Genomic DNA, 27626 nt, shown 5'->3' with positions numbered 1-27626 from the left:
AATGAGAGTGGGCTTTAGAAGAGTCCGGATATTCATCTTGGCTCTGCTGCTGCTTATAACTTTTCAAAATCAGGAAGGCTCCATTCCCTGGGATAGGACTGCAGGAGTCCATCTTAACCAATAAGATAGATGTTTCAGGGCACAAGGAGACAGAGACAAATCAAAGGGTTATTCTATGAGTCCCCTTGTTCTCTCCCTCAGGGACTATTAAGCAACATTAAAGTATTGTCCACGTGCTTTTCAGCTGTGTGTCGAGGTTAATACTTGGTAAGTCTGAGAAGTTTAGGACCCAACTGGCACCTGCCACCCAGAACCTATGTGGCTCACTGGGCATCGGAGATATTTGAGAAGAAAGGCTTTCCCATCTCCACCGCCAGTTCACTGGACAAGCCTGTGTCCATGCCTCAACAAGGGAGACATCCTGAATTGGGTGATGCAAACATCCAATTTTTATTCTATAACTTAATTCATGTCAGGGCCCAAAGTAAGGGTCCCTCTATTCTCCAATTGTAACTGTAAACTGCAAGCAGTCATATTCTAGAAAGAGGGATTTATCGCAGGGATGCAATATCTTTATATGCTTTTTGAAAAAAATACATATAATTATGTTCTGGGAAAACTGCACTCAGATGTTATTGAGTCTTGTAAGTAAAGCTTTGCTGACCTTATTTTCCCTGTTAGAGAGAAATGTAATTACTTATATGGTGACAGGAATGGTTTCAAGTCTATGAAAGGAACCTTGAGCAAGGGTCTCCAGGCACAATAACTTTTTGCTGTAAGGTGCAGGGGGGAATTAGCTGAAGTCCTTGAGCTTGTTCCCTTAACTATAAAATGAGATAATTATAAGAATAATTTTGGGTTGTGTGGGGGTTGGTGATGGTTGATAAGTACTTTACACGATGCTTGGCACATAGGAACATCATATAACTAGAATAAGTAACTGCTGTCCTTATTTTTAAACTGACCGTCAGCTTTTTCAAGTCAGATTCTAAATTAAATGAGATGCTGTAAAAGTTTTGAGAAATAAACATATCATGGATAGCTACGAGTCAGACTGTTATTGGTGCAGTCAGCAAATCAATTCTGTTCTCAGAAGTGCCCTATTACACCTACGAAAATTTTTCTTTCCTTTCTAGAGGTCCAAATAAGCAAGTCTAGAAACCTGAGACACATCAATCCTCATTACAGAAAAGAATGCAAAGCAAATAAAATGGCAAATATTTACTTTTCCAGATGCCTAAAAAGCTTTAAAGCACAACAGACCACAGGAGAGCTTCTAGTGATAATGACTCCTGTCAATTACTTTACAATGAATTCATGTGCACAAAGAATCACTGATATCAATACCATGAGCTAGTGAATTTACCGTAATTGGATCTAGGCAGGTATTCCTAGTACACAGGTCATTATTATAAAGAAGAATGATACAGTTACATTTAAAACTGTGAAACACACAAAAAATAACATGCAGTTAGAACATACAGGTTGGACCACTAGGTGGCACATAAACACTATGAAACCATTAACTTGGTTTTACAGATTGTTGCAGAAAATACCCCAGGCTTCCTGTGAGCGATCATTCTATGACAGAAACAGAAGAGGCTACACTCAGTTAGCTGTCAGTTGCTAAATTCAAACCTTTTGGCATGATACAGGGTACAACTAGACGTACCTAAAAAAAGTAGTATGCCAAATACGAAACTTCCTTTTTTTTGTACTGAGAGTAATCTTGCATAGCGTTTATATCTAACTTCATCATTCAACCCCCACCCCCTGAAATTCATTCAGAGTCCAATACCAAAGTCCATTGGTATTGTCCTAGCGATCACCCTCATATGTCAATTTTCTCCACCCCTACTGCCAATCCCTAATTCTGGCCCATGTCAACTTTCACTTGCACTATTGCAATACTTCCTCATTGTTCATCCAAACTTCTTAAAACTTTGGCAACTACAGCTGAAAATAAGAAAAAAGAACATGTCAAACATGATCTTCCCCTCAAAAGGGGTATAAATTTGGGGATGTGAAATTGTAAACAATCTACAAACAACTATTGAGTCCTCAAAATAGAAATTTTAAAAATAGGTCCAGGAGGAATTTATAGCACATTTTGAGAAAAGAGTCTAAAGTTACAAGTATAGGAGAATAGAAGAAGATATTTTGGTCTAAATTACTGTGTATTTTCTGGCTAACATCTGCATTCCTGGTAAGAGCCTAAATGACATGAAAGCAGGGATCTTGCTTGTCTTGACATTTTTGACCCCAGCATCTGGAACATGGAAGATGCACAATAAATATTTGTAAAATTGATGACTACTGAGAAGATGTTCACTGGAATTTGCATTATACAAGGTAACAAGATGAAGTTCAATTACATGGATAGGGAGAATTGAATTGAGCCTTTGAAGACCAGGCAGGGATTTGAATAAGGGCAGAAGAAAGACTGCATGTTGTCAGTAGTAGGAAAACCGGGCACAAAGCCTGAAGATGGAAGGTTGTGGCATGTGTAAGAGACCAACACTGGTCAGGTTGGAAAAGAGGTCTTGTTTGGGAAAATGTAGGAAATGAGAGGTGGTTCCAAAGCATGGGAACAGTGAGAAAAGACCTGCAATTCCATCTCAGCTCCCTGTATAACCATGAGATTTCTAGCAATCTGACTAGATAATCCATGCCTCAGTTTCTTCACTTACAAAGAAAAATACATATCTTTTAAAAAATATGAAAGTTAAATATTCGGGGGGATTACTTGGCTTACACTAAGCACTCAAAACTTTTCTTGTTCTTTCTGTCTTGTTTATTGCTATATCCTTAGTCCCTAAAACAGTGTGAGACACAGTAGATACTCAGTAAGTATGTGTTATATTAATGAATAAATAAGATGGAAAGATATTATCGACAGCATAGAAGGTGGAGAGTGTGGGCCTATTATGTAGGCCATGATACATAGTAATGAGCAAATAAATATATATATATATATATATATACACACATATAAAATAAACAAAAATTTTATAAAATAATATATATATATAAATATCTTTTTTTTTTTTTTGCATGGGCAGGCACCAGGAATCGAACTCAGGTCTCCAGCATGCAAGGTGAGAACTCTGCCTGCTAAACCACTGTGGCCTGCCCCTAAATTATTTTTTAAAAAATAAAAACGTTGACTTGTACTTAAACATTCTTATCAAGATGAAATATTAATAAATTGAAAGAATTAAGTACAAGTATTTCCAGATATATGCTTTTCCTCTTTCATTTAACATCTCAGATTTAACACTCTATAGAATTATTTGAGAATTTTAAAAGGTCATTATTGTGTATCATTGGCATATACTGAATAAAATGTCATAATAATAGATCCCTAGGAGATATATATATATATATATATATATATATATATGTATGTATATACACAGAGAGAGAGAGAGAGAGAGAGAGAATTAATACATTGAACAAATGAGAGCAAGAAAATTTATTTTAATTGTGCTAAAAGAAATATACATATATTTATTATATAAAATTTATTTATTTTTATTGTGGTTATATATAACATAAAACCTGCCATTTGAACCATCTGAATCAAAAAGTTCTGGGGAAAGATATCTCAGAAGGCACATTCCCTCCAGGTCAAAGCGGTCGTTGTTGAGTAGCGTGCATTGCCTAACTATTTGGCTAATAATATACTCTGTAGATATTCCCCACAATCAGGGACTCTGGCTCCGACTAAAGCCCCCTTGCTTCCTGACCCTTGTTACCCCTCCTCCTGTCACATCCAACTCTTTCAACAATTTCAGCCTATCAATCATTGATAGTTTAAAAATCATTCATGGAAATTTTATAGCATATTTTTTGTAGGTGCTAGGCATTGAGAGGATACAAGGCAAGCAACCGTTTTCAAAGGGTTTATAACTTTAAAAATAGAAGGGAATATGAACACAAACAAATAATTATCATTAATATATAAACTGCTCCCATTTACCGAGTGAAGTGTCCCTGAAGTGCCAAGCCCTTACATTTTAAATATTAAATATTATTTAAGTATTATTTTACTTAATCCCCACCCTGATCCTACAAAATATATAAAATTACTTCCCCTTACCAATGAGTAAAGTAAAATTCATAAAGATTAACCAACAAGCCCAAGGTTGCCCAACCAAAAGGAAACAGAGCAAGGCTATGAGCGCCCAGATCTGTTTGACTCCAAAGCCCCCGTGTCCCCGACACACCACGTCTACCCATGTAAATCACTATGTGTTACGTTTCCAAGAAAGTCCTGAAATGCTGCCATTGTATAAGCACTGAATCAGTGCTCAGTTAGAAGCAACTTGGCATGACTAAGTGCAGAGACGTGGAGCTAATGAGGCACCCAGGCTGCTGTCACCAAGTGAGGAGAAACAGAGCAGAGGTCCTCTCAGGAAGAATTGGAATTTAGTAAAGCAGACCATCTAGGAATGTCTAGGAAAATGAAGCAACAAATATATGCAGCTGCCAGGGACAGGGTGTCCTTTTCAGAATAAAGGCCTAAACATGAATTGAAAAGATAAAAGTTGCCTCAGCCACAGTTTCACCAAACAGTGGCTACAGCCACGACAAAACCGGTCTTCAAAAACAACAACAACAAATGGTCTTCTATAGGATCAGGATTGGTAGATAAATCATCATCAGTTCAAGGTGGCCACCATTTTCACATAGCCCTGATGCCTCATGCTAGATAAGCATTTGCTATGTTTGCTGAAGTGTGAATCAGTATCTTACTCCATTATATATAATGCTATGGGAATAGGGAATTTAACTACTGATTGAACTTAACAAACTGTCCAGCATCCTAACCTTAGCAAAGTTTTGCTGCTCTTATCTGCACTACAAAGAAGTAAGATGGGTATGATGAACTCTGCTTTAGAGATAGGAAATAGATGCTATAATAGCTAAAGTAGCTTATTCAAAATCACACAAGTGATCCATCTGGGATTTAAACATGGTCTAAAGTCCATGGCCTTGCCTCTATATGCTTCTTTCCCTTCTGCCTGAAAATTTAGTAGAAGTAATTAAAAACTGCTTAATTTTAGGGGGGGCATGGTGGCTCAGCAGGCAAGAATGCTTGCCTGCCATGCCAGAGGACCCGGGTTTGATTCCCGGTGCCTGCCCATGTTTAAAAAAAAAAAAAGAACTGCTTAACTTTAGATGGCTGCTGAGGATGTAAATATTTAATGAGCCATAGTCAAGACAATTATTTTGGAATTCAGCCTATTTTTGGTCAGGTTTTAACTTTTTCATCAAAGTGTCAAACAAATTACTTTGAAAGAATGGTATAAATACAATTATACCATTCTTACAGCAAATGTTAAGCGGTATTATATAAACCAAAAATGGAAACAGTGAGAGAAATATGGTTGTTTCAAGTACCATTAAGATAGATACAGATTTATTTTCCTAAGTCCAACAGGGCACTTATATATGTCTAAAATCTATGCTTTCCCATTTTAGAATAACTCATCAAGTTTAATATATTTAATCCCAAAGAATATATAGTTTTTTGGGGTGTTTTTTTGGAGGGTGCATGGTCCAGGAATGAAACCCAGGTCTCCCGCATAGAAGGCAAGTATTCTACCACTGAACCACCTGTGTACCCTAAGAATATACAGTTTTGAGTTCATTGATTTTATCACTGAAAATAGAATTACTTTGATATTCGACTACAGCCCTTTTATCTTTTAACAGTGTGGTACTTTAAACAACACAACTTTATTTTGAGAATTCCTTTTCCCTCCTTATAGATTAAAATACTCATTTTGTCTTAATATTTTTAAAATTTTAAATTACTACAGAAATAGTTCAGTATGTGGCTTCCAGATGTCCAAGCTTCTGAGATAAAAGAAGAAAATGAATATATATAGTGAGAAAAGGATACATGCTATACATTTTGCTCAGGATGTCAAATTATTAATACATGAATAATTTCATATTACTCACAAATCAAGGATAAAAACAAAGCACTTTAGAGTTGCAGGAACCAGGATTTGAACTCAGGCCGGCCTCATGTTAGTTTTAAGTTCATGCTTCCTACACACTATAACCAAATTTTAAATCTGGGATGTTAACAATAATATCTGTAAAAATACCATCTCATAAAATCATTAAAAATGGAAGCTTATTTGGGGGGAAATTTCTTCTGTTTACAATTAAAGGTACTGGTTAATAAACAGAATAGGTTTGTAACACTCCTAACTGCACACAACTGATCATGATTGGTCTCAGATAAAAACTAAGCAAACAAACTAGATATACCAACCTTCCATGTACTCACAAAATATTATTAAATTCCATATAACCCGAATGCTCATCCAGATATTATAAATTCCTATGTGCTATTCACACAATCCCAAAAAAGATTGGCCAATCAGACCTGATGTCTTTGTTTCTCCATTTAATTGTTTTTTTCTTTTTCTCTTATTCCATTTTCTAAAATGTAAAATTCAAATGGGCCAACGGTCTTGGGATTTCCCAATTTACAATAATTTGTCAGATACTGTGATTTGGAATCACAAGCTGACATGATTTCAGTTGTACATCCTTGCTGCTAAATGATGAGTCAATTCCAAGTTAGTCAGTGAAGATTAAAGAATTTCACAAAGACACATAATTCTGGCAAATATACCATTGATAAGATGGATGCTGAAAAGAATGATTTGTTTCTAAAGTTGCTAAAGTGAAGAATACTTAATATCCGAAGAGCTAAAAATGGAGGAGCCTGCTGCCTTTGGTGACACCCCCAAGATCTACAATGATAAATGAAGACATTTAAAACCATAAGTGTATCAATTAAAATCCATATTTTTTGTAGACAAACCTCACTTCTGGTTACAGTTACTTTTCCACTTCTATATTTCCTTTCAATCATTTTTCTTCCTTACTTAGAGTTTATTTTACCATGATATGAGTAAAGATATTTGGGGAAAGAAGCTGAGTTTAACACATCAATCAAATAATAGTAAAAAATATGGGCTCAATTTGGGGGTAAGAATTTCCTAAATTTTGAATAATATAGGGTTCTCCTGGATATTTAGAAAATAATCCATGAAAAGTCCAGTAGCACATTTTGGGTGGTGTCATTCAGAAACCTTATGTTCAAGTTTAACCAAAAAGAAGTATCACTGCGTTCAGGTGGCATGGAAGTAAATTGACCTTGACAGTAACTATAGGAGATACTCACATCAATGTTGTTCAGGGTATTGAAGTGCATTAAGTCATGCAGCCTTTTAAATGCTTCATTTGGATATTGAAAGTTGAAGGTTGAAAATGGTGACTCCGGATCATCAAAAATATCAAAGTCAGCTATTTCTTTCTCTTCTTTAGTTTCTCTTAGAACACCTAAATATCAGAAGAGATGAAAACTGTGTTATTTTTAAACTATAAAACCTCTCTAAAATTCAGGGAACAAAACAAGCAAATAGCCATCAAAGCAACACTGGGAGGCCCTACAGAAGTCATGTTATCACACTTTTATGTCCCCAACCATATTCCCCAGACTCCATCATGTCTGAAGCTCTGGGTCTTTTCCAACTGCCAGTAGCTGCATCTCTCCGTGTGAGGACTTTCTATCATTCCCTGCAAGTGTGGAAGGTTGTTTTGCCCACTAGCAGCAGGATGAACGCTCTGATAATTAATGCTCTGCCCCACAGAGCAGCCACCAAACAATGACTCTAGGGAGTCAGTATATAAATCCCCAAGTGTCCTTGCTTATTGGTGTGTGAGTAGAAAGGATGATCTGGAGCATACATTCTGTTTCTTTTTTTAAAGTTTCCCAATGAGATTTAGCTCTGATTGCCATTGAAGTAGCTGGCTTAGTATTGCATCCTTTGTTTTCGGCTTTTCTTCCCTTCATCTTTACTTCCTTCCCCACTTCCCTACTAAAGTTCTGTCTTCCACCAGAATAAACTATTTACACGTGAATCATTTTCTCAGAACCTGCTTTTGGGGGAAGCCAAAGCAAAATATCTTTATGCTACACACATCCCTTATACATGCCAACTACTCATGCATGAGTCTGTCCTTGATAATTAATAGTGATAGGAAATTTTCTAGGTTTTAAGTATCCCATTGTTGAATAGCTAAAAATGCTGGCCAATTCTTCCTTCTCTTGGGTTGATGCATACCTTACAGTAACCTGAGTCCATATTGATATTTTCTCTGTATGTCTGATACATACAAAGTCATTTTGCATGACTTCTTTGTGTCTTTCCTTTCACAAGTACATCTGCTGACCCTGAAATGGTAAGGTTTCACACTTTTCAACTTACCATCTGTTGATCTCTAGATATATCTTGCTAGTCAATGTTTTCCTTAAAGAAAGGTTTATGGACTTCTCTGAATATGATAAAAACCAAACTACTATAACTTGAGCTTGATTCTCTTTTTCTACAGAGAATACAATATGGTAACATGAAATTGTTAGCCATGGTGTACTGCTAGATCACATTAACCTTGTGATAACTTAAAAGTATCAGAATTTTTTGCATGAGTTGTTCTGAAACATGAGCTCTCTTATGATGATGATATTCAAATTCTTTAACAAACTTTATGACAAAAGCACAAATAAAGTAGAACAAATATAATTCAAGGTTTTGGAGCAAGGGCCCGGAGGTTCTTGCTGAACTGGTCTTTGGTTGCTTGATTATGAGAAATTTATGGAATCTTAGGGTAGGATAGAGAAGTACTTGAGGATTCAGGATTGTAGCTATTTATCAAGGTAAGGGAAGAGTTCAATATTTTAACAGTATAGAAGTACCAGTACAAACCAGCTTAATATCAGTCTTGCTCCCCAAAAACTTCCACTTATAGGCCATAACCCACTGCCAATTACCTGGAGCCTTGTACTTTCGAAAATTGATGTTGGCCAGAACAAAGTGGATGATGATGGGGCAGTCTTTCTCCACATCAGGATTCTTGGGTTTAAAGATATAGCATTCCTTCAGTCCTTCCCTATCAAACACGTATGGATCGATCTTTGGAAAGGGGAGCTTGTTCATTTTAGCCCACTTTTCTGCAAGCAGAAGTTCCTATGAGAGAGGAGAAAGATACACTTGGGATTTCTCAGTCTTCATTTGTCCGCTAGGTATGTGCCAGCAGTGTGCTCCTTGCTAGGATGAATAACGTCCCTGTTCCCAAGAAGCCATCAATCTCAAAAAGATGTGAATGTACTCTATAAGCCAACTCATTGTTTTTATGTTAAATTTTGGCACAAGCCTAGCTCCACAGCAGGCATTTGAAAAATTATCGATGAACTGAACTAAATGAAGTTATGTTTATGTAATTTCTAGAGATAACAGTATTATGGATTCTTAGCATTTATAAGCCATGAGAATTTTTATTTTTTAACATCTAGGAGTAAAAGGAAATGTTGAAACAGAATGAGGAATCCTCTGTTACTGGATTTTACCTGTATCACCTCCACCAAAGTGTAAGATAATAGTTTTAAATAATATATTTTCATATATGGAAACCTATTTCAGTTACTCTGAGTCAGCTTTTGTGTTTCTGTTTTTGTAAAGAAGTTGAGTGCTTCAGCATATTACTATAATACGTACAGTGGTCATTTAACCAAAACTTAGTTAATGGGTGTGGCACATTGTATTATTTTTTCCACGTATTAGCTCCCTTCCTGGTAAGAAGATTAGACATCTCCACCAGATACAGAAGATGCATGGAAGAGAGACACAGCAGCTGTGGTGCAGCTGCTGCAACATGACTACCAAGAAACTCATGTTTGTGGTCACAACTGAAATTTTGGGTTAGTTTATTTCTGTATGAAAGCTGACAAATGCAATGGGTAGATGCAAAAACCAACAAAAAACCTAGCTGTAGAATATAAATCAATATAAAGAGATGCAGTGTATATACCTCACATCCATTGATACACAGCTTTGGGGAAGTGGGACAAAAATGAATCAGAATATCATAATTGTGTGAAAGCATAGACTTGGGCCAGATAGCCAGAGTTCAAATCTGTGGCTCACCGCTAACATGTTCTGTGACCTCTGGCACATTTAAGTTCTCAGTCCTCAATATCCTCAAATATAAAGTAAGGATGATGATAATAATACATAACTTATAGACCTGCTATTTGAATGTAATGAATTAGTATTTGTAGTGCTTAGAATAGTGCCTGTCAAATATTAAGTGCTGTTTGATACATATGTTAAGTGCTATACAACTGTGGGGAACTGATCATTACAGTCTTCAGTTTTTAAATTTTTTTTTCTTAACTACTGTTGTCATCATATTTATTCAATCAACAATAACCACTGGTTGTTGATTAGGTTCCACGCTCCATGCCAAGGGTTGGGGACCATAACACTAAGTGAAACTTTACTAACTCTTGTTGTCCTGGGATTAAAAGCCCAGTGAATGAGAGCTAGTGCTCTCATTAGTAATTGAATAACCCTTCATATATAAAAATTATTATATAAATGTTTTTAAAGAAAGCGTAGGTCACTATTAAATTTTGAGGCACACCTGGGCTATTTCCTCAGAGATTTATTTTATTCATTCAACAATTTTATTGAATATCTGGTACATGCAAGGCATAAAATAAAGGTTGTCCCTAGAGCCTTGGAGCTTGCAATCCAGTGGAAGATAAATTATATCTATTACAGTACAGTATGATAGAGGGAGCAGAGGTGATGGGCAGCTATGAGCCTGGGCTGTGCAATCTGATAGGCCCAGTTCAAACAGATACCTCCACTTGCTAGTTGGGTGACCTTGGGCAAATTTCTTAGTCATTTCAGTTCAACAAAGGAGAAATTATTTTCTGACCTGAAGTGTGACTAAAACTTTCCAAATGACACCATAGGGACCATGCTAAAAAAGAAACGGTGAACTTGTTGTTCACTATCCCTGAAATAGCAGGCTTCTGAGCCCATTTCGTTTGTATTTCACCTGTTTCTAATTTCTCGGCATCTCATTTTCTACAACTGTAAAATAAAGCTAATACCATTATCTTGATATCTTGATGCTTCTGGAATGCAGTGATTTAAGTTGATTGATTTTCTCTATATACCATTTACAAAGAAATAATGATCCTTGAGAACAAAGACTTTAATTAATATGAAAACATTTGTTTTGTACACTATTAAGCTAAATACAGTTATATTTCACTGGAAACCCATTATGCATATCACTCATGTTTTATTTGAAACATGAGCAAACTTTTACCGCTAACCATCTTGCTTTTATTCTTCTTAGTTGAATTATTCAGCTTATTTCTTGTTTAACACTATTCACAATTATTCATTCAAGATTATTCAACACCAAAATAAAACAAAAAGTTCACACTGTCGAAAGAGCTTTCTAGTGTTTGCAAACATGATTCAAAGGGCATGACCAAGATGTGAGGCTGTGTGGAGAAAGAGGAAAGAACATCATAAAGGCCAGGATATTTTTAGATAATTTCATACTGGAATCAGGAAGAGATGGGGACTTTCTCTTTTCCTTAAGTGATCCTGATGTGGAAAAGATTAAAAACTGATGACCATAAAGACAGTGGTTATGGAATGGAAAAACTACTCCTCTCTGATGTCTCATCTCTCTTTCTGTAAAGACTGAGTAACAATGAGACTATGAATAGAACAGATGAGTTTAAAAAAGTATTTTGAAAGAAAAATGGTGGACAAAAACTGCTGGTCCACGAAGTATAGCAATCTGTCACAATTGTGTTCTATTGTAAGCGTTAATTTTTGCTATTTGACACCTCTGAGACTTCAGATATCCATAGACTAATTCATGGTAAGTTTACATAGTACTAACTAAAATCATTTTCTGCATAGGTAAAAATATGGCAAAACATTTCATCGGGATAATTTGTAAAATGTTAGTACTCCTTTTTGAGTATAAAACATGACCAAAAGTCTTGAAGGAAGGGAAAAAGAACATAAATTATACAGAAATATATTTAAATCATACGATGTATGGCCAAATGTATTTGTTTGCATGGGCAGGCTCCAGGAATCGAACCCAGCTCTCCAGCTCGGCAGGCAAGAATTCTTGTCACTGAACCACCGTTGCATCACTCCAAATGTATTCATAAACAATAAATTGGCTTTTCCTTAGAAGAAATGAGTTCCTTTCTCTCTGTGTAAGTCTAGGGTCTGTGTTTTCTAAGATGTTTCACATTGCTTAAAATATTTTTAAGATTGGAGAGTGTTACTGTAGCATAGGTATGTAAATAAATTGACAAAATCTTAGAAAATATTTAAGCAACTAAAGAAAGAGCAGACAGAAATTCCAACTTAGAACTCATTATTCTGTGGTTATAATCACTCTCCAATTCCAATAAAAGGCATATGAGTATCAAGTTCCAAGAGGTATATAATACAATACAGGTGAAAATAACTTTCTGTGGGTAATATCGAGTTAATAGCACTTTGTAGTTTTCATTAGAAACTCTTCACTAAGAGTTTAATACAAATCCACAAAAATACATAAGGAAAAAATAATGTCTGTTATATACTAGTTACAAGACATCTGATATTTTGCATCTAATACAGGTTTTGTGGATTGAATGGTAGCCCCCATAAAAGCAGGCCATGCCCTAACCCTCCAGAATCTGTTCAATCTCTTGATGTAAACTTTTTTGGAAAAAGGCTCTTTATGGATGTAATGAAGTTAAGGATTCTGAGATGAGATCATCGTGGATTATCTGGGTGGGCTCTAAATTTAATGATAAGTGTCCTTACTAGAAACAGAAAAGAAGACACACATGTACGCACGCACACACAGAGGAGAGGGCCATGTGAAAATCTGAGGCAGAGATAGGAGCGAACAGCCACGAGTCAAGGAATGTTGATAGTCACCATAAGCTAGAAGCGGCAAAGAAGGGTTCTGCCCAAGATCATCTGGAGGGAGCACAGTTCTGCTGACACTTTCATTTCAGACTTCTAACCTCCAGAACTGTGGCAGAAAAATGTCTGTTTTTTAAGCCATCAAGTTTGTGGGCATTTGTTTTGGCAGAGTCAGCATGCTAATACAACTGGTAAATCTGGAAATACTACATTTACTATCACTCAGTTCCCTTTATCAGCCAAGGGGACTGGAGCACACAAAGATGATGCTTGGACATGACGGTATGATGCCATCTAAGCATCATAAGTGAATCACATGCAGAGGTTCTAAAACAAAGACCATACTCTAATGTCAGCAAATACATCAGGTAAAGTGGAAAAATACAGGTTTTTTTACCCTTTATTTGTCATTTAAATGAAATTTTAACTTGAGTAAAATATAAGGACACAATATTAAGTATGTGTTTCCTTCTATCATTTGTGAAAACTATATTTTCAAATTTTTCTTCATTTCTTCTTTCTCTCTTTCCATCATTGTCACCTTCTCTCCTTTTCTCCTCTCTTCTTTCTCTTTTAAAATAGATTGAACCCATAGTCATGGCTTACGGTCTTTAAACATTTAAAATAATGCTGAAAAACTGAGCCAGATTTATGGCCAATTTATGGCAACAAAAATAACATAACTCTATTACTGTTCATAAATTTAGTAAGATAGAAAAATATGAAGAAACCCCTCCAATAGCAAACTCAGAATTCTCCTACACTTCTTGCTTGCTTGATTCCTTACCTATTACTCCTCACAAATGCAAATGCTTTTTCCCCCCTAAATTCATAATCTGGTAAAGACCTTTGTTTATTTTCAAGGTCAATATTAAAGACAAATCATATTAGAATTGTCCTTGGATGGACCTTAATGTTAAAGAAATTCAGATGTTATGTATCTAACCATTATTAAATGATTAATAAAAAACTTGCCAAAATGAAATGCAGGGCTGCCTTTCTTAAAACATTTATAAGAACATTATTCATAACCATGAGACTCTTTTATATCTGGTTAGTATTAGGATGTGAGCCTACTAAACTAAACAAATCCACAGCATCACTTACATTGACGTCATCAACTTTCAAGTGCAGTTACAACAAAGATATATTATAAACTGTGGCTGCCTTTATCAAAAGCCATGCTATCCATCTTTCTATATCTTCCTCACAAAATCCTAAATTTATCTCTGTTTATGCAGTGCTAGAATAGTCAACAAATAACAAATAAAGTCAATGGTTCTGACTTTCTGTCCTGTTTTGATGCTTTTCTTTTATAAAAATGGTGCTCATATTTCAGTCTCAAAAATAGAAAATGAATCACTATTTAATCACTTTAATAACTTCATAATACATATAACCTGTTAATTAATTGGGACGTTTTCCTGCTACCAAAAGAACTTTGAAGACTCTCCAGCTATTTTTAAGGACTACTATATTATATCTAATATAGTATCATATTTTAACATTAATATTGCCTATCAATTTAAAATTATTTTGAGTCATCTGTTAGAACCAGTTTAATAATGCTTACTTTTAAAACAAATCTCATGGTTTAAAAAATGCTATCAATATTCTAAATAAGCCTGAAAAGTTCATTTCGAACTTCTTGAAGTTCATTTTTGGAGACCAAAAAAAAAGTTATTATATGTAATGTCTTTCCTTTATAGTAAGCTTCTGCAAATGCAGTTCATTATTTAAAGACTGATGGGTTTAATGAAATACTAAGCTAATAATATAAAGAAATACAGACATTTTGGGAGGGGAGAGGTAAGATGGTAGGGATTAACAAAATTTCTAAAGAACATCCATAAGAACACAGAGGTAGGAATGTGTACAGACTTTTTTTAATAGAAACGAGTGATGACTGGTACATGCTCTTTCATGTAGTAAATATATAACAAACCTACAATAATTTAAGCACTGTGCGGTGCTAAGAATTGTTAGAACCAATGGGATACAACAAATAAATCCAACAAAAAAAAAGATCTTAGTGCTCTATGAAAATATGGGATATGATAAAGGAAGCATCACAATCATGTTAAAAAAAAACAAAAAAGTCTGTGAGGGCATTGTATTGTTACACATTCACTGTATTCAGAAAGATTAATAAGCAAATATTTTTAAAAGAATATCATAAAAGCATAGTCTTCAATCTACATTTAATGATCTTGGTGAGAAGTACAAATTTCAAGAATATAAGCAAAGGAAGAAGCCACAACATCAACTGATTGGACTACAAAAATATTTGAAAAATAAGACAAAATATAATATCCTTAAAAATATAAAGAATGTTCATCAACCATAGCAGCCACACTAACAATCCCATTTTAAAATAGTCACAAACATAAATATAAAATAAGCATCAAAAAAACCCACTTAATTTCACAAACAAAGAAAAGTAAATTGAAACAAAACATGTGTCACTTTTTTAGCCTATCACGTCGCAAATTTTTTAACTTTTTTTCCAGGTTGTAAAGGCATGTGAAATAGACTCACGTATTCAATCTACTATACAAATATAAATCGGGGTAGCTCTTCTGGAAAGCAATCTGGAAATATTTATTAGATGTCATAAACTGGGTGCATGGGTGGTTCAGCAGTAGAATGCTCACCTTTCATGCGGAAGATGTGGGTTCGGTTCCTGGACCAGGTCCCCCCCCCACCAAAAAAAAGGTCATAAAAAACTGATTATCTAGGATCCTAGCCTAAGGAGATAATAAAGGATTCCTGTGTAAGAATAATCATTGTAGAATATAAAAAGTGATAAGGAAGCAGTAATCTAAATGTCAAAAACACAGTACTTTTAAAATAAATTCTTGCATATATATATATCCATATATAGAGATACTATGCCATCTTTAATACTATGTTTTTCAACTTATTTAATGACATGGACAAAGGCTCATGATATAATTTTAAGTAGAAAGAAGCTGAATATAAAGCTATATGATCTTGATGCTGTCTCCTCTGTGTCTCTCTTTCTATTTCTCTCACAACCACAAGCACACACACACACAGAGGAAGTAGAGGCAAATGCAAAAACATTAGCAGCTGTTGTCTCTGAATAGCATAAGCACTTGTATTTTCCAAATTTCCAAATTTTCACAATGAATATGTTCTTCATTGGAAACAATGAATCAACATTTAAAAATTACTGCAAAGTGCAATAGTTCCTTTAGAGGTACAAAGTAATATTCTAAATCCTCTTTCCAATATTAACTCATTGAGGTAGTAGAGCTCTGTTTCATACGAAAACGATCGTTCTGACGTTTTGTATTGCCGTGGGTGAAATGAATAATTCAGTGCTCTCCACCACTAGAACCAGCTTCAACATTAGCATCTTAGAGTCATCCACCGAAATTCACCTTCCCGCTGCTCATCATGGGTCCTCAAATCCCGCTACTTTGTTGGTTCTCACAGGCAGCCCCCTGGTGCAGTGCCTCATTATCCTATGCTTGGAGTACAGGAAGGCCCTTTTAACTGTACTATCCAATTCACCCTACTTTCTACAGCCAGATTCATCACCCTGAAATTCCAAATCTGTGAAGTCATTTGTCTGCTGGATATCCTCCACTGATTCTCTATTTCCTATCATCCAATTTCAGATTCTCCCCTAGCTTCCTCTTAATGTAAGCTCAGTACCTATCACTTCTAATCAGACCAGTGTATTACTCAAACACCTCTCTGTGCTGTTTTCAGCCTGCTTCCTGCTTCTTTTCTTTTCTTGCTCATCTACTCCAGGACACGTCAATCTTATACTGATCTTCTATAATGCACACATCTCTATAAACCCAAATAACCATATAGCATTAAGTTTTTTTCAAATAGTTCTTATACATAATAAATCTTCCCCTCCAAAAGACCAAGATGTTATAGAGATCAGGCACCATATTTTGCAATTAACTGCTGCCCACAGCACAGCAAAAAATACACACAAAGCACTCACAAAGACGCAGCTAGTAGAGAAGAAAGAGCATAGATTCCCTTTCAGCAGGCTTAGGGAAGGGGTCTAAACTTGGTCATTTCTTAACTAGCACTTCTCCACCCAGATCCTGGTCTATGCTCTTTTCAAAAATCCTTTTTTTAAAAAATTTGTTGGTATAACAAGATCATTTATCTTTCCAAATCTATTACTTTACCTGAACACCACTAATCTCCTCCAAAAAGACAAACTATGAAATCATTTGGAAAACTGTGAAATTTTATACATATTTTAAGAGTTATTATTACTTTTATAAAGTCTTGAGAGTGGTCTAATGATATGTAATAGAATTTGCAGTCAGAGAACCTCGTTCTTTTTTATTAGGAAACCATGGACTTGTCAGTTAATAGCTATGAATTTCTGTTTGTTAATTTATGAAATGGGGATAATAGCTCCATCTATCTAACAAGTTGTTGTCAATTAACATTTTACTCATTCACCAAAAAAAAAAAAGTTCTATATAATTACATTTAGGTTGGCAATTAAAAAGAAATTAAGATCAAATGATTAAAACAAACGCATGCAAAAAAGAGTGCTCTAGCTCCCAAGGAGTTCAGAGATGATGGAAATGAAATACAAGGAATATATCATGATGAGTGCTGTATTAGTAGAATTTACTAAGTCCATTGTACCTCAAATTATACATGTGGAGGTCATGAAAGGTAACATTTGAGATGCGTCTAAAGAACACATCTTGGGGTGTTCCGGGCAAAGGGAACAAATAACATTCATGGTCTCATTTAGATGAATGCACAGTGCTGTCCCACAATTTTTCTATATTACTGCATTAAAAACTTTTCCCCATTCTTCCCATCGGCTGCTATAAACTCGCGTTTTCCCAACCTCCACAATCCCACTGTGTCCGTTCTCTCACCCTCAAACAGTGACATTGTCTCCTAATTCCTATCAAAATCAGAGGCCATCAAGAGTACTTCCTTAAGTGTCCTTCTTCATGCCTAAAATGGAATCTTCACCCACAATTCTCAATTCCCCCTTCCCTCTTGCACCAACCTAGATGTTTCTATATTACTGTGCATCTGGGTTTTGTATCTCCTGCCCACATGCCTCTCAGGTAAACTTCACCAGGGTGTGACTCTATCTATAACTGATCTTTCCAATAAATCTTCATTAATGATTCCTGGCCATCAGCTTTTAAACATGTTGAAGTTTCTTTTATTAACAACCTGCTCCCCTCTACCCACCAGCTTTCCTATTTTCCACACCGTCTTGTGATCACAGTAATTTCCTTCTTCTCTGAACAGACAATGGAAGTCTCCATTTTCTTAACTTCTACTCATCTTTCAAACAACTTTAGTCTTTTTCTGCCCTCATAATCCTATTGAAGCTATTCTTTCCTAGTTCAAAGATGTTCTTGTTGCTAAATATCTCCCACTGATTTTCATAACACTTATACACTACTTTTATTTACTTCCTAAGTTCCCTTAGTGCTGTTGTTTAAAGATAATATTTTATAGCCTCCTCTCTGTGTTTATCTTATATACTCTCAATGCATGTGTTCATCAAATTATGACTTTAATTATCATTTACCTGCTGATTATTCCCAATTCTTTGTATTTCTTATTCCTATTTCTTTCTGAACTTCATACACATTATAATGGACTTGTCTTGCTAAGGACTCTGAACTTTTAACATAGGTTATGGAGAGTTATTTAAAAGTCTCTTTCAGCAGAGCAGTGATTGAATCAGATCAGTGTTTTTAGAAATACTACTTGCAATAATGTGGAAAATAGGCATAAGGGATAAGAAACTGGGGATACAGAGACTAAGAGAGCCAAATAAGACATGCAACAGAACAGGTTAGATAACGGGATGCTGTACAAACTCCTTACCTTGAATGGAGGACTTGAGTCACTTGGCCTTGCAGAAAAATCAAAGGAGATGATAAGGTCCACCCCTCTCTGTGGTCTCAGGATCAAAGGATAGGGGAGGTTAAATGTGAGCCCACTGTCCACTACATGAATCTTTTTACTTTTGACATCCAAAGGCTCATATATTCTCTCAAATTCATCAGGATCTTAATAAAAAGAAAAGAAGAAAAAAAAGAATTAATGAAATTATGGTTATCCTTCAACATTAAATAGTTGTAAAAATATTTTTTATTAAATTTGAGAAGCAGAAATTCCATATGGTTAGACCCTCAGGCTTTGGAGACAAACAGAACTGGGCATGTGTCCAGCTTTGGTAGTTGTAAATTCATTACTGTCTTTAAGTCTTAGCTTCTTCCTCTATAATATCATGATAAATATACCGTATCAAATAAAGTTGTGAGGATTAGGTGGGACAATGGATGGCAATACTTTCCACAGGTCCTGGTATTAATGCTAAGCTATGTCTCGAGATCCCTTTAATAGCATTATCTCTCACTACTTAGGTCTTTACATTTCCCCACACATGTTCTTGTTTAGTCCTACAACAGCCATGGGAGGTAGAGGATATTATTTTTGTTACATAAATTTTAAAAAATGAAGGCTGAAAGAAATTAAAAATCATCGTTAAGGTGACACTGCTGGGGAATGGCAGAATCTGAAAAGATCCCAGGCTTTCTCTCTGCAGATAATAAGTTCATTTCACTACAAGGTGGGAATCCAAGGACAAAATCCAGTCAACGCATTCGGAAGACAGGTATTGTTGACTACTGTTAAGGCACTATTCTAGGCACTGAACAGGATAGATAAGAACTCTGCTCTAACGAAGCTTACATTCTGAGTGCACAGCCAATCAGCCAGTAAACAAATATACCAAGGTAGGTCAGGCAGTGACAAAGACAATGAATAAAATAATAAAGAATAATATGATGAAAATTCAGCTGTCTGGCCAGGGAAGACACTCCTGACAAGGCAAATGTGAGCTGAGACCAGAATGATGACACAGAACTGAACATCTTAAGATCTGGATGGATATTTTTCCAGGGGGAAGAAAGAGCTATAGAAAATGGCCTAAGATCAAATTAAGCCTGGTGTGTTTGAGAAATAGCAAGGAACCCAGTATTGCTACAGCATAGAAGGAGGGTGGAATGAGATGTCACGGGATTTGGAAGAAAGCAAGGCCTAGAACATTAATTTTATGAACAAATAATATTGCTAACATAGTACTCTTCACCTTTGTATGTGATGCTCCGAATTCGATTCATACAAGGAAAAAAAAAGGGACCCAGAATTAAACTGATTTGAACCGAACTAACTCAAATGACAGGCAACTGCTTTGCTCTGTTCCCTTGTCCAAACGTTTTCTCTGCTCTGACAGGAAGACTAGCAGTTAGAGAGAGAGATCTATTGAAGTGAACAGAATGAAGGTTTTCATGTGAGTTAGGTATTATGATCTTTTAAATTCCTTGTAGTAACTCTTTTTCATATGAGAAATTGCAAAAACTAGAGAGCCAAACCAACCTATGTTTACAGAATCAGCTATACCTATCATTACATTTTAAAAGCAAGAGATCAAAAAGGAAGCCAGATCTTTAAATTCTTGCTGCCCAATTAAACCCACAATTGTAATTATCAATAAAAAGCTGAAATTAAAACTCTAGTGAGACAGTTACCCATTGGGGAAAATTCAATGTAAATCAAAACAGCTTATTAAATTAGACTATGGTCTAGTTACTTAAAACAAATTAGTATCTTTCTATTTCTACAGTTAATAGAAAGAGATGTGTTTTCTTTTCTCTCATATCTAAAAAGTATCTTAAGTATTGTAAAGTATTACAATAAATGAATGTCATAAATTACAATTAATGATGTCTATGTACAAAGAAGGAAAGGGGTTTCAGCTGAGGATTATAATACCCACATCAGACAAAGGAAAGAGGCATGGTATGAATAAATGGCTGTAAATGAAAAAGATAAGCTAAAAAGAGTGTTTTTTGTTAAAACAAGGATAAAGTTATATGCCCAAATAATAAAGTTTAAAGAAAGAAAAACAAAGCTTTCATTAGTTCTCAAAAATAAAAATGAAGTGCTTGCTCTGGCCAAAGTGATCGCCTAAGCCAATGTGGAGAAAGAAGAGAAAACATTCTTTAAATAATTATTTTCGGTTTAATTATCTTTTCTTATCAAGTATGCATGGCTGAGCCACCAGCCAAGATATTCAACTTCTATCTATCAAAGGACCTGTACTAAGGATCACAAAATTGAAAAACTATATATATTTATAGATTTTATCAAACAATTTTAGCATTTATTCCTCTAAAATGTTTTAATGTTCAAAACTTACATATGCAAACTCTTAAAAGGGTGACATATTAAATTTTAAATAACTAAGAAGCTAGAAATTCATTATTTGGGTACTCTTACTTCTCCTAAAAGTAAGTTCATTAGCTTTGAGCATCCATTATGCATTAGAAATTTCATATACAAGATTTTCATCCTTATAAGACTCTGGCAAAGGAGGTCTTAGCAGTTATTTTAAAGATAATGAAACTGAGCCCAAAGAGGTAAAAGAAATTATTCTGTTTCACATGAGTAATAAGAGTCCAGATCTCAAGTCAGGTATATCTCTACACAAAGGCTAAACCCTGTGCACGATGTCATTTGCTACTTCAGAAAGTGGAATAGCTATAGAACTGAAAGAATTCAAAAGGATAACTTAAAAAGCAGAAGCTACAATGTACTGAGGCAATCCACACATGCTCCTATGGATGACTGCAACCACATTAATATGAATACATTTTAAATGCATAGATTTTTCCATAATATAACAAAAGCATAATGATAATTCATGAATATTTTTCTCTGAGTGCATAATCTCAATGTTTGTTTTTAATTTTAGATAAAACATTAACCAAAAACAGGTTACTGCTCTCATATCCTGTCTGATTTGCCCTTTCTCAATGGAAAAGTGGTAGTTTCCTGTTTTCTTCTCATAAATTCAAGATTGCATTTGAGAGAAAATCATTATATTTAACTAGTGGATCAATAAATACTCATCTCTGGAATGTAGCTAAACAGCTCTGTTATAACTTTCCAGATAAGCTAACAGGAAGTAGCATTTCTTAACTGTGTTGCAAAAAACATAGTTTTGTAACACATAACAGATGTTACAAACTCAGAATAAGGGTTCTGTGATCAAATAGGTTTGAGAAAGACAAGATTCAACAGCTTAAAATAATAGATAATTTTATCAAGTATTCCTCATTCTCCTTACTATGCCCTGCACTGAGACCATTGTATGAAGCTCACACTGAACTGTATACTGTATGTACCTCTATTATTTCTACAAGTAAACTGAAGTTTATGCTAAGTAACTGCTCAAGATTGCCCAGCCAATAAATGGGCCAGCTGGGATTCAGATGTAAGTCAGTCTGCTTTTAACACAATATACTTGAGGCACCTTTAAAAAAGACATCACAAACTCATTAGGGTATCCCATTACATTGTGAAGAGGAGGGTGGAACTTTCAGTTTTTCCAAATTTACTTCAACTTGAACCCCCAACAGTGTATAACACTTAGTAAAATGACATACACAATTTGATAAATACCACTATAAAAGTATAACCTCTCATACTTTAGAAGATATATGGTTTCCAAACTCTGAATGAGTGATTTAGGTTCTTTGATAGGTATAGACACAAAATGATGTTTTTGATTATGCAGTATTTCTCAAAACCAGTTTATCTGTAGGTCTTTGTGATAGCCATTTTATAAATACATCACACAATTTAATTTACAATGTACAAATATTTGGATGTTTGCATTTTGAACTTTGGCCTAAAGTTATGTTCTGATTTCTTACTTTAGGTGGTATGTGTCACAGTAAATAATATAAAACCAAAAGTTAAAAGGAAAGAAGTCATGTGGTTAAAGGATAGTATCTCCAAAATTAGTTCCCACATGTATTTAACTATTTTAAAGAAAACACGAGGTGAATTTTATCATCTTATTATTTCCCTTGTTTTTTTATTTATTTTTTTGCATGGGTAGGCACCAGAAATCGAACTCAGGTCTCCAGCATGGCAGGCAAGAACTCTGCCACTGAGCCACCACGGGCTGTCCTTCCCTTGTTTAGAAAAGATAATTTTCCAGATAAAGTAATTAGGCCAAAAATAGTGCATTAACTTTTTCTCATTTTAGGTTGAACACTTATTATTTTTTTTGAGGGCTTATTTTAATGTAAAAATGCTCAAAGTTTAATCTGTATAAACAAATGACCATAGTATGAACTAATATATCTGACTTGCCCAATGCAAGGGCAAGATTAGATTAAAAACTGCTACCTAGTGTGTGTGTGTGTGTGTGTGTGTGTGTGTGTGTGTCCGGAGATTCAGAAGGAGGGACAGGATCTCTCTTAGTTGATCTATCTTGATAAGGCCTTGACTGAAAAAGCATTAATCATGTCAGTAAACTCAGTCTAAAATACAGTTATTTTTAGCAACTGTCTATGTAATAGTTAATTTTATGTGTCAACTTGGTTAGGCTATGATATCTAGTTGTCTGGTCAAATTCTAGCCCAGATGATGCTGTGAAGGTATTCTGTAGTTGCGGTTACAGCTACTATCAGTTGACTTTAAGTAAAGGAAATTACCCTCAATAATGTGGATGGGCCTCATCCAATCAGTTGATATCATGGTCATAAGAGCAAAGGATTTTGGTTTCCAATGAAAAAAAAAAATTCCATCTCAAGACTACAACTCCTCTCTGAATTTCCAACCTGCTGGCCTCTAAGATGCCCATTAAATTTGAATTTCATATAAGCAACAAATAATTTTTTAGTTTAAGATTACTCCTTGAAAACATTCTGCATTTTATCTGGCAATCCAAACATTTCCAAATCCTCATTAAAAGCTACTGAAAGTTGTTAAGATATGCAGTGTAGTACAGCTGCTGTGCAAGTCACTTACTGGTGATATGATCAAAAGCAATAACATAACTACTCAAGTAATAAAGTATACACAAAGAAATCTTTCATATTTACATCAGCGAGACAATGACTAATAAAACCTAAACTCTAGGGTTATGAGAGAAGGAGTGTAGCAGAAGAGAATGATTTCAAGGCAATGTCAAGAGACCTGAGTTCTGAGCAATGTCAAGAGACCTGAGTTCTAATCTCAACTCTGCTGAGCTATTTTCAGCAAACATGATAATGATCTTCTTTGACTGTCATTTTCTATAAAGGAAAATAATGAAGATTCCTACTAGTTCTAAATGTTCTGAATTCAAGTTTTATTTTAAACCCATCATCATTTGACTATAAAGCACAGTTTCTAGGGAAGACATATTTAATTGGCACTTTGGCAATAAGCAAAATTATGTGTCAAAAAAGCAAGAAAAATAATGTCACTGATTCATACGGTTAGGTGTATTTTTATTTTGGAATGAATTTTTAAATAGGCATATCACACATAGTCTTTATTACAGTTAATATGAAAGGATTTGGATTTCAGCTATATAATTGGAAATACCTCATATCCTAGACTTTGATGCCAAATACAATGGAAAATATAATTTCTATAGCTCTTTTTTTTTTTTTTTTCGCATGGGCAGGCACCAGGAATCAAACCCAGGTCTCCGGCATGGCAGGCCGAGCTGCGACTCTTATTTAAACATAAGGGTAAACTTTGCTTTTGAAATTTCCTTCAAATTCAAGCAACACATAGAAACAGTTTTATAAAAACAACAAAACAAAAAAGCATGTCCTAATTTTCACATATATTTTATAGGTAGGAAGTTTAACAAAGGGTAGTGGAAAGTTTTTGGAAGTATCGTTTACATTTTTATACTGTTCTGCTAATGTCCTTGGTCAGCTCGGGGTGAGAAAGAACATTTAAGCAGTGAGGAGGCAGACAAAGGTATGACAAGGTAAAGAAACTGAAAACGACAGAATCATTATTAGAAAGATTACCACGTATTGATTAGCTACCAAGACAAATTTAACTTTTAACAGATAGCACAAATGGAACTGTGTGTTATTCGTGGGAATTTAGCTGAGTGAAAACCTGAAAGCGATTGAATTCTCAACAAGGTGGCCCTAAGAAAACTGCCTAATCTTTCCGAAAACTGCAAGAATAGATTAAATAGCTTGGTGGGCATTGCAGACTGGCTCACCTCCATTCCAACACTTGTGTCGAATGTATTATTGCACATCACTAGGGGCTCTGATTAAGGACCACATTTACCAAGCTCCCTTACGGCTCCAGTTCTGCCTGAGACCAGGACTGTGTCAAGGAGAACACCCACATGAGATGTGAAAGGAGGAAATGAAACGGAAACTATGTTTCTGCTATTTCTACTGCCAAGCACAATTCTGGAGCCATTTGTAAGGATGATTATGAAGTATTCCTGAAGTTATTCCTGGGCGTTCAGCCTAGACCTTCCTCTTCCAAGACCTGAAATAATTTTATAAGCATCTATTTTTTCTATTTCTCTCTTTTAAACCCCTTTCAGTTAAACAAGATAAAAAGTGCTCTGTTTACTGCAACCAAAATCTGATCAATACAAGAATATCAGAGGTACCTCTCGAAATTTCAATGGAAAATTTCTATTCTTACATGACCAGGCAATTTCCTGTCAAATGTAATTTTTTTTCCAAGAGAGCCATAATTCGAAGCCATTCACACATTAAATGCATTTGCTATAATTGAGTACAAATGAATTACGTTTTAATAAAAATCAAAATGCTTCTCCCCAGAGAAGGAACAGGATCTCATGAATTAGCTACCATGGATAACATTTGTGTACTTACCCGCTACAGCTGCATCTAATTCATCTTCATCCAAGGATTCCTGTGTGGTAAAGTCTCTCAAGGGAGACAGCGCATAGGATGTATTGAGATTCAAGCCCAACATGAAGTTGTGCACCTTCCCAGCACGTCCTTCTCGGGTATTGAATAAAGCTGAATCACTCACCAAGGCCATTATCATACGATGAACCCAACTTGCTTGATTATCATTTTGATATTCCTCTTCAGCATCTTCATTTTCAGTGCCTAAGGAAAAATAAAAGATCATTCAACAGAATTCAAATGCAATGAAAGAAAAAAAAAAGAACTTTTGTGGGCAACTGAATGCTAAAATAAACAATGGAGTTCTATGGCTTTTGATTTTCCATATTTTTTGTATAAATAAATAATATTAAATATTTCAGTTAATCATTCTTTTCTTAAATTGGTCTTAGTTTATCCTTCAGCTACACTCAGACTTAGCACTGTATTCTTGACAGCACTACTTGGCCTATTCTTAAATTTCCAGGCAAACTTCTGTTCTCCTCTTTGTCCTCTTCTATTTGATATTGAATCATGTCCCCCACAAAAGGCATGTTCAGGTGCTTACCCCTGGTCCTGTAGATGTGAATGCATTTGTAACTAGAAGCTTTGAAAATGTTATTAGTTAAGATGTGCACAAATTGAATGACGGTGGCCCTTAAACCAATATGACTGAAGTCCTTATAAGAAAGGGAAATTGAACCCAGAAGAGAAAGGTATGGGAAGCAGCCAGATGCTGGAAGTCAATGGAAGCCAAAAAGGAAAGGAAATGACATGTCCACGTAATGAGAAAGCCAAAGAACCAAAGGATTTTGATCAGCCAGAACACTACCAACCCTGGGAAGAAACAAGTCCTCTAGCCTCTGAAATCATGAGCCATTAAATTCCTAAGGTTAAATCAACCCATTACATGATAATTGTAGTAGCAGGTGTGAAATCAAGACACCATCTCTAGTTTTTTTCTTTCTTTTCACACACACACCCACAGAAAATATACAATAGCTACTCTTGTTCTCTATATTTCTTGTTTCCTTCCATATCCAGCTTGGTTAATACCCAGGAATAATGCAAAATAAGAATTGAAAATTTAAAAGTTCAACATATATTCAATGCTCAATATACACCCTTCTGATCAACTTGTCATAATTAAATGTCATTTCATCCTATTAAGATTAATAATAATGTAATTTAAATACATGCTTTAAAAATGTTTTAAAATTTAGCAATCTTTCAAAAGAAGCAGTTTTAATTGTTTTTATTTTACTGTTAAGATGCTGAATTGTCTAGAAGGCTCCAGAATCAGACTCCCTGGGTTCCTTCTCTGCATCTATTTCCTCTTCAGTAAGCCTCATAGGGTTCTTGTCAGGATTGCCTGAGTTTTGATATATTTGTGGAAAGAACTTAGGAAAGGACCTGGTTCACGCTAAATTCTCGACAAGTACTAACTAGTAGAAGTATTTGTAGTATTAGTAGCATTAGCATCATGGTTATCATCATCAGTATTATTCATTCATAATCCAAGTCTCAAAATGTATTAGGGTAGAGCATAACCTCACTTTTGTTCTGATTTTTGGAAATTGTTTATAAAATATGCATGCCTATATAAGACTATGGATGTGTGTGCATGTGTGTGTGTGTGTGTGTGTGTAGAGAAAGTCTATGTTCAAACTCCATAATTCCCAATAGATGAAAAGTAAACATACATAAAAGCATAAGTATTGATTTTTATCTTCACAAAGATTAACTAACTGAGCTGAGTAAATGAAGGAATCTTTCTTTCAGTAACTGATCCCTATGATGACATACTCACTAAAAACAAAGATGGTATTTTCTACTCCCACACTTTTCTGATGCCAAATATGACACAGAAAATCTTTCACCAGAATATATCAGACATTAAAATGAATGACTCATGTCTCCAGTTACACAGGATGTGAATATGATACTCAATAGTTTTGCAAAGATTTGGGGCCCATTACTATTAATAATAATAAATACTTTCCAACCTTTCTACCAGTAATGGATCTGCCTTCCTTGTGATATTTGAAAT

At 35.1% G+C, this 27626-nt stretch overlaps 1 protein-coding gene across 3 annotated transcripts in view; it reads right to left on the bottom strand.

The window, feature by feature from the left end:
* The window catches only part of PLA2G4A (phospholipase A2 group IVA), a 147873-nt gene that overhangs the window by 1225 nt on the left and 119022 nt on the right, over positions 1 to 27626 (bottom strand). For all 3 annotated transcript variants that reach the window (XM_077157263.1, XM_077157265.1, XM_077157264.1), the window contains 4 exons: positions 25559 to 25801; positions 18714 to 18898; positions 8864 to 9059; positions 7214 to 7371 (listed from right to left, as the gene is read on the bottom strand). In XM_077157263.1, coding sequence (XP_077013378.1) covers positions 7214 to 7371; positions 8864 to 9059; positions 18714 to 18898; positions 25559 to 25801 — 782 coding nt within the window. The remainder of the gene's footprint in view (positions 1 to 7213; positions 7372 to 8863; positions 9060 to 18713; positions 18899 to 25558; positions 25802 to 27626) is intronic.

Source organism: Tamandua tetradactyla, chromosome 4, assembly GCF_023851605.1.
Source record: "Tamandua tetradactyla isolate mTamTet1 chromosome 4, mTamTet1.pri, whole genome shotgun sequence".
Taxonomy (NCBI): domain Eukaryota; kingdom Metazoa; phylum Chordata; class Mammalia; order Pilosa; family Myrmecophagidae; genus Tamandua; species Tamandua tetradactyla.
The sequence above is the reverse complement of the archived record's forward strand: the minus strand, read 5'-3'. Positions and strand labels throughout refer to the sequence as shown.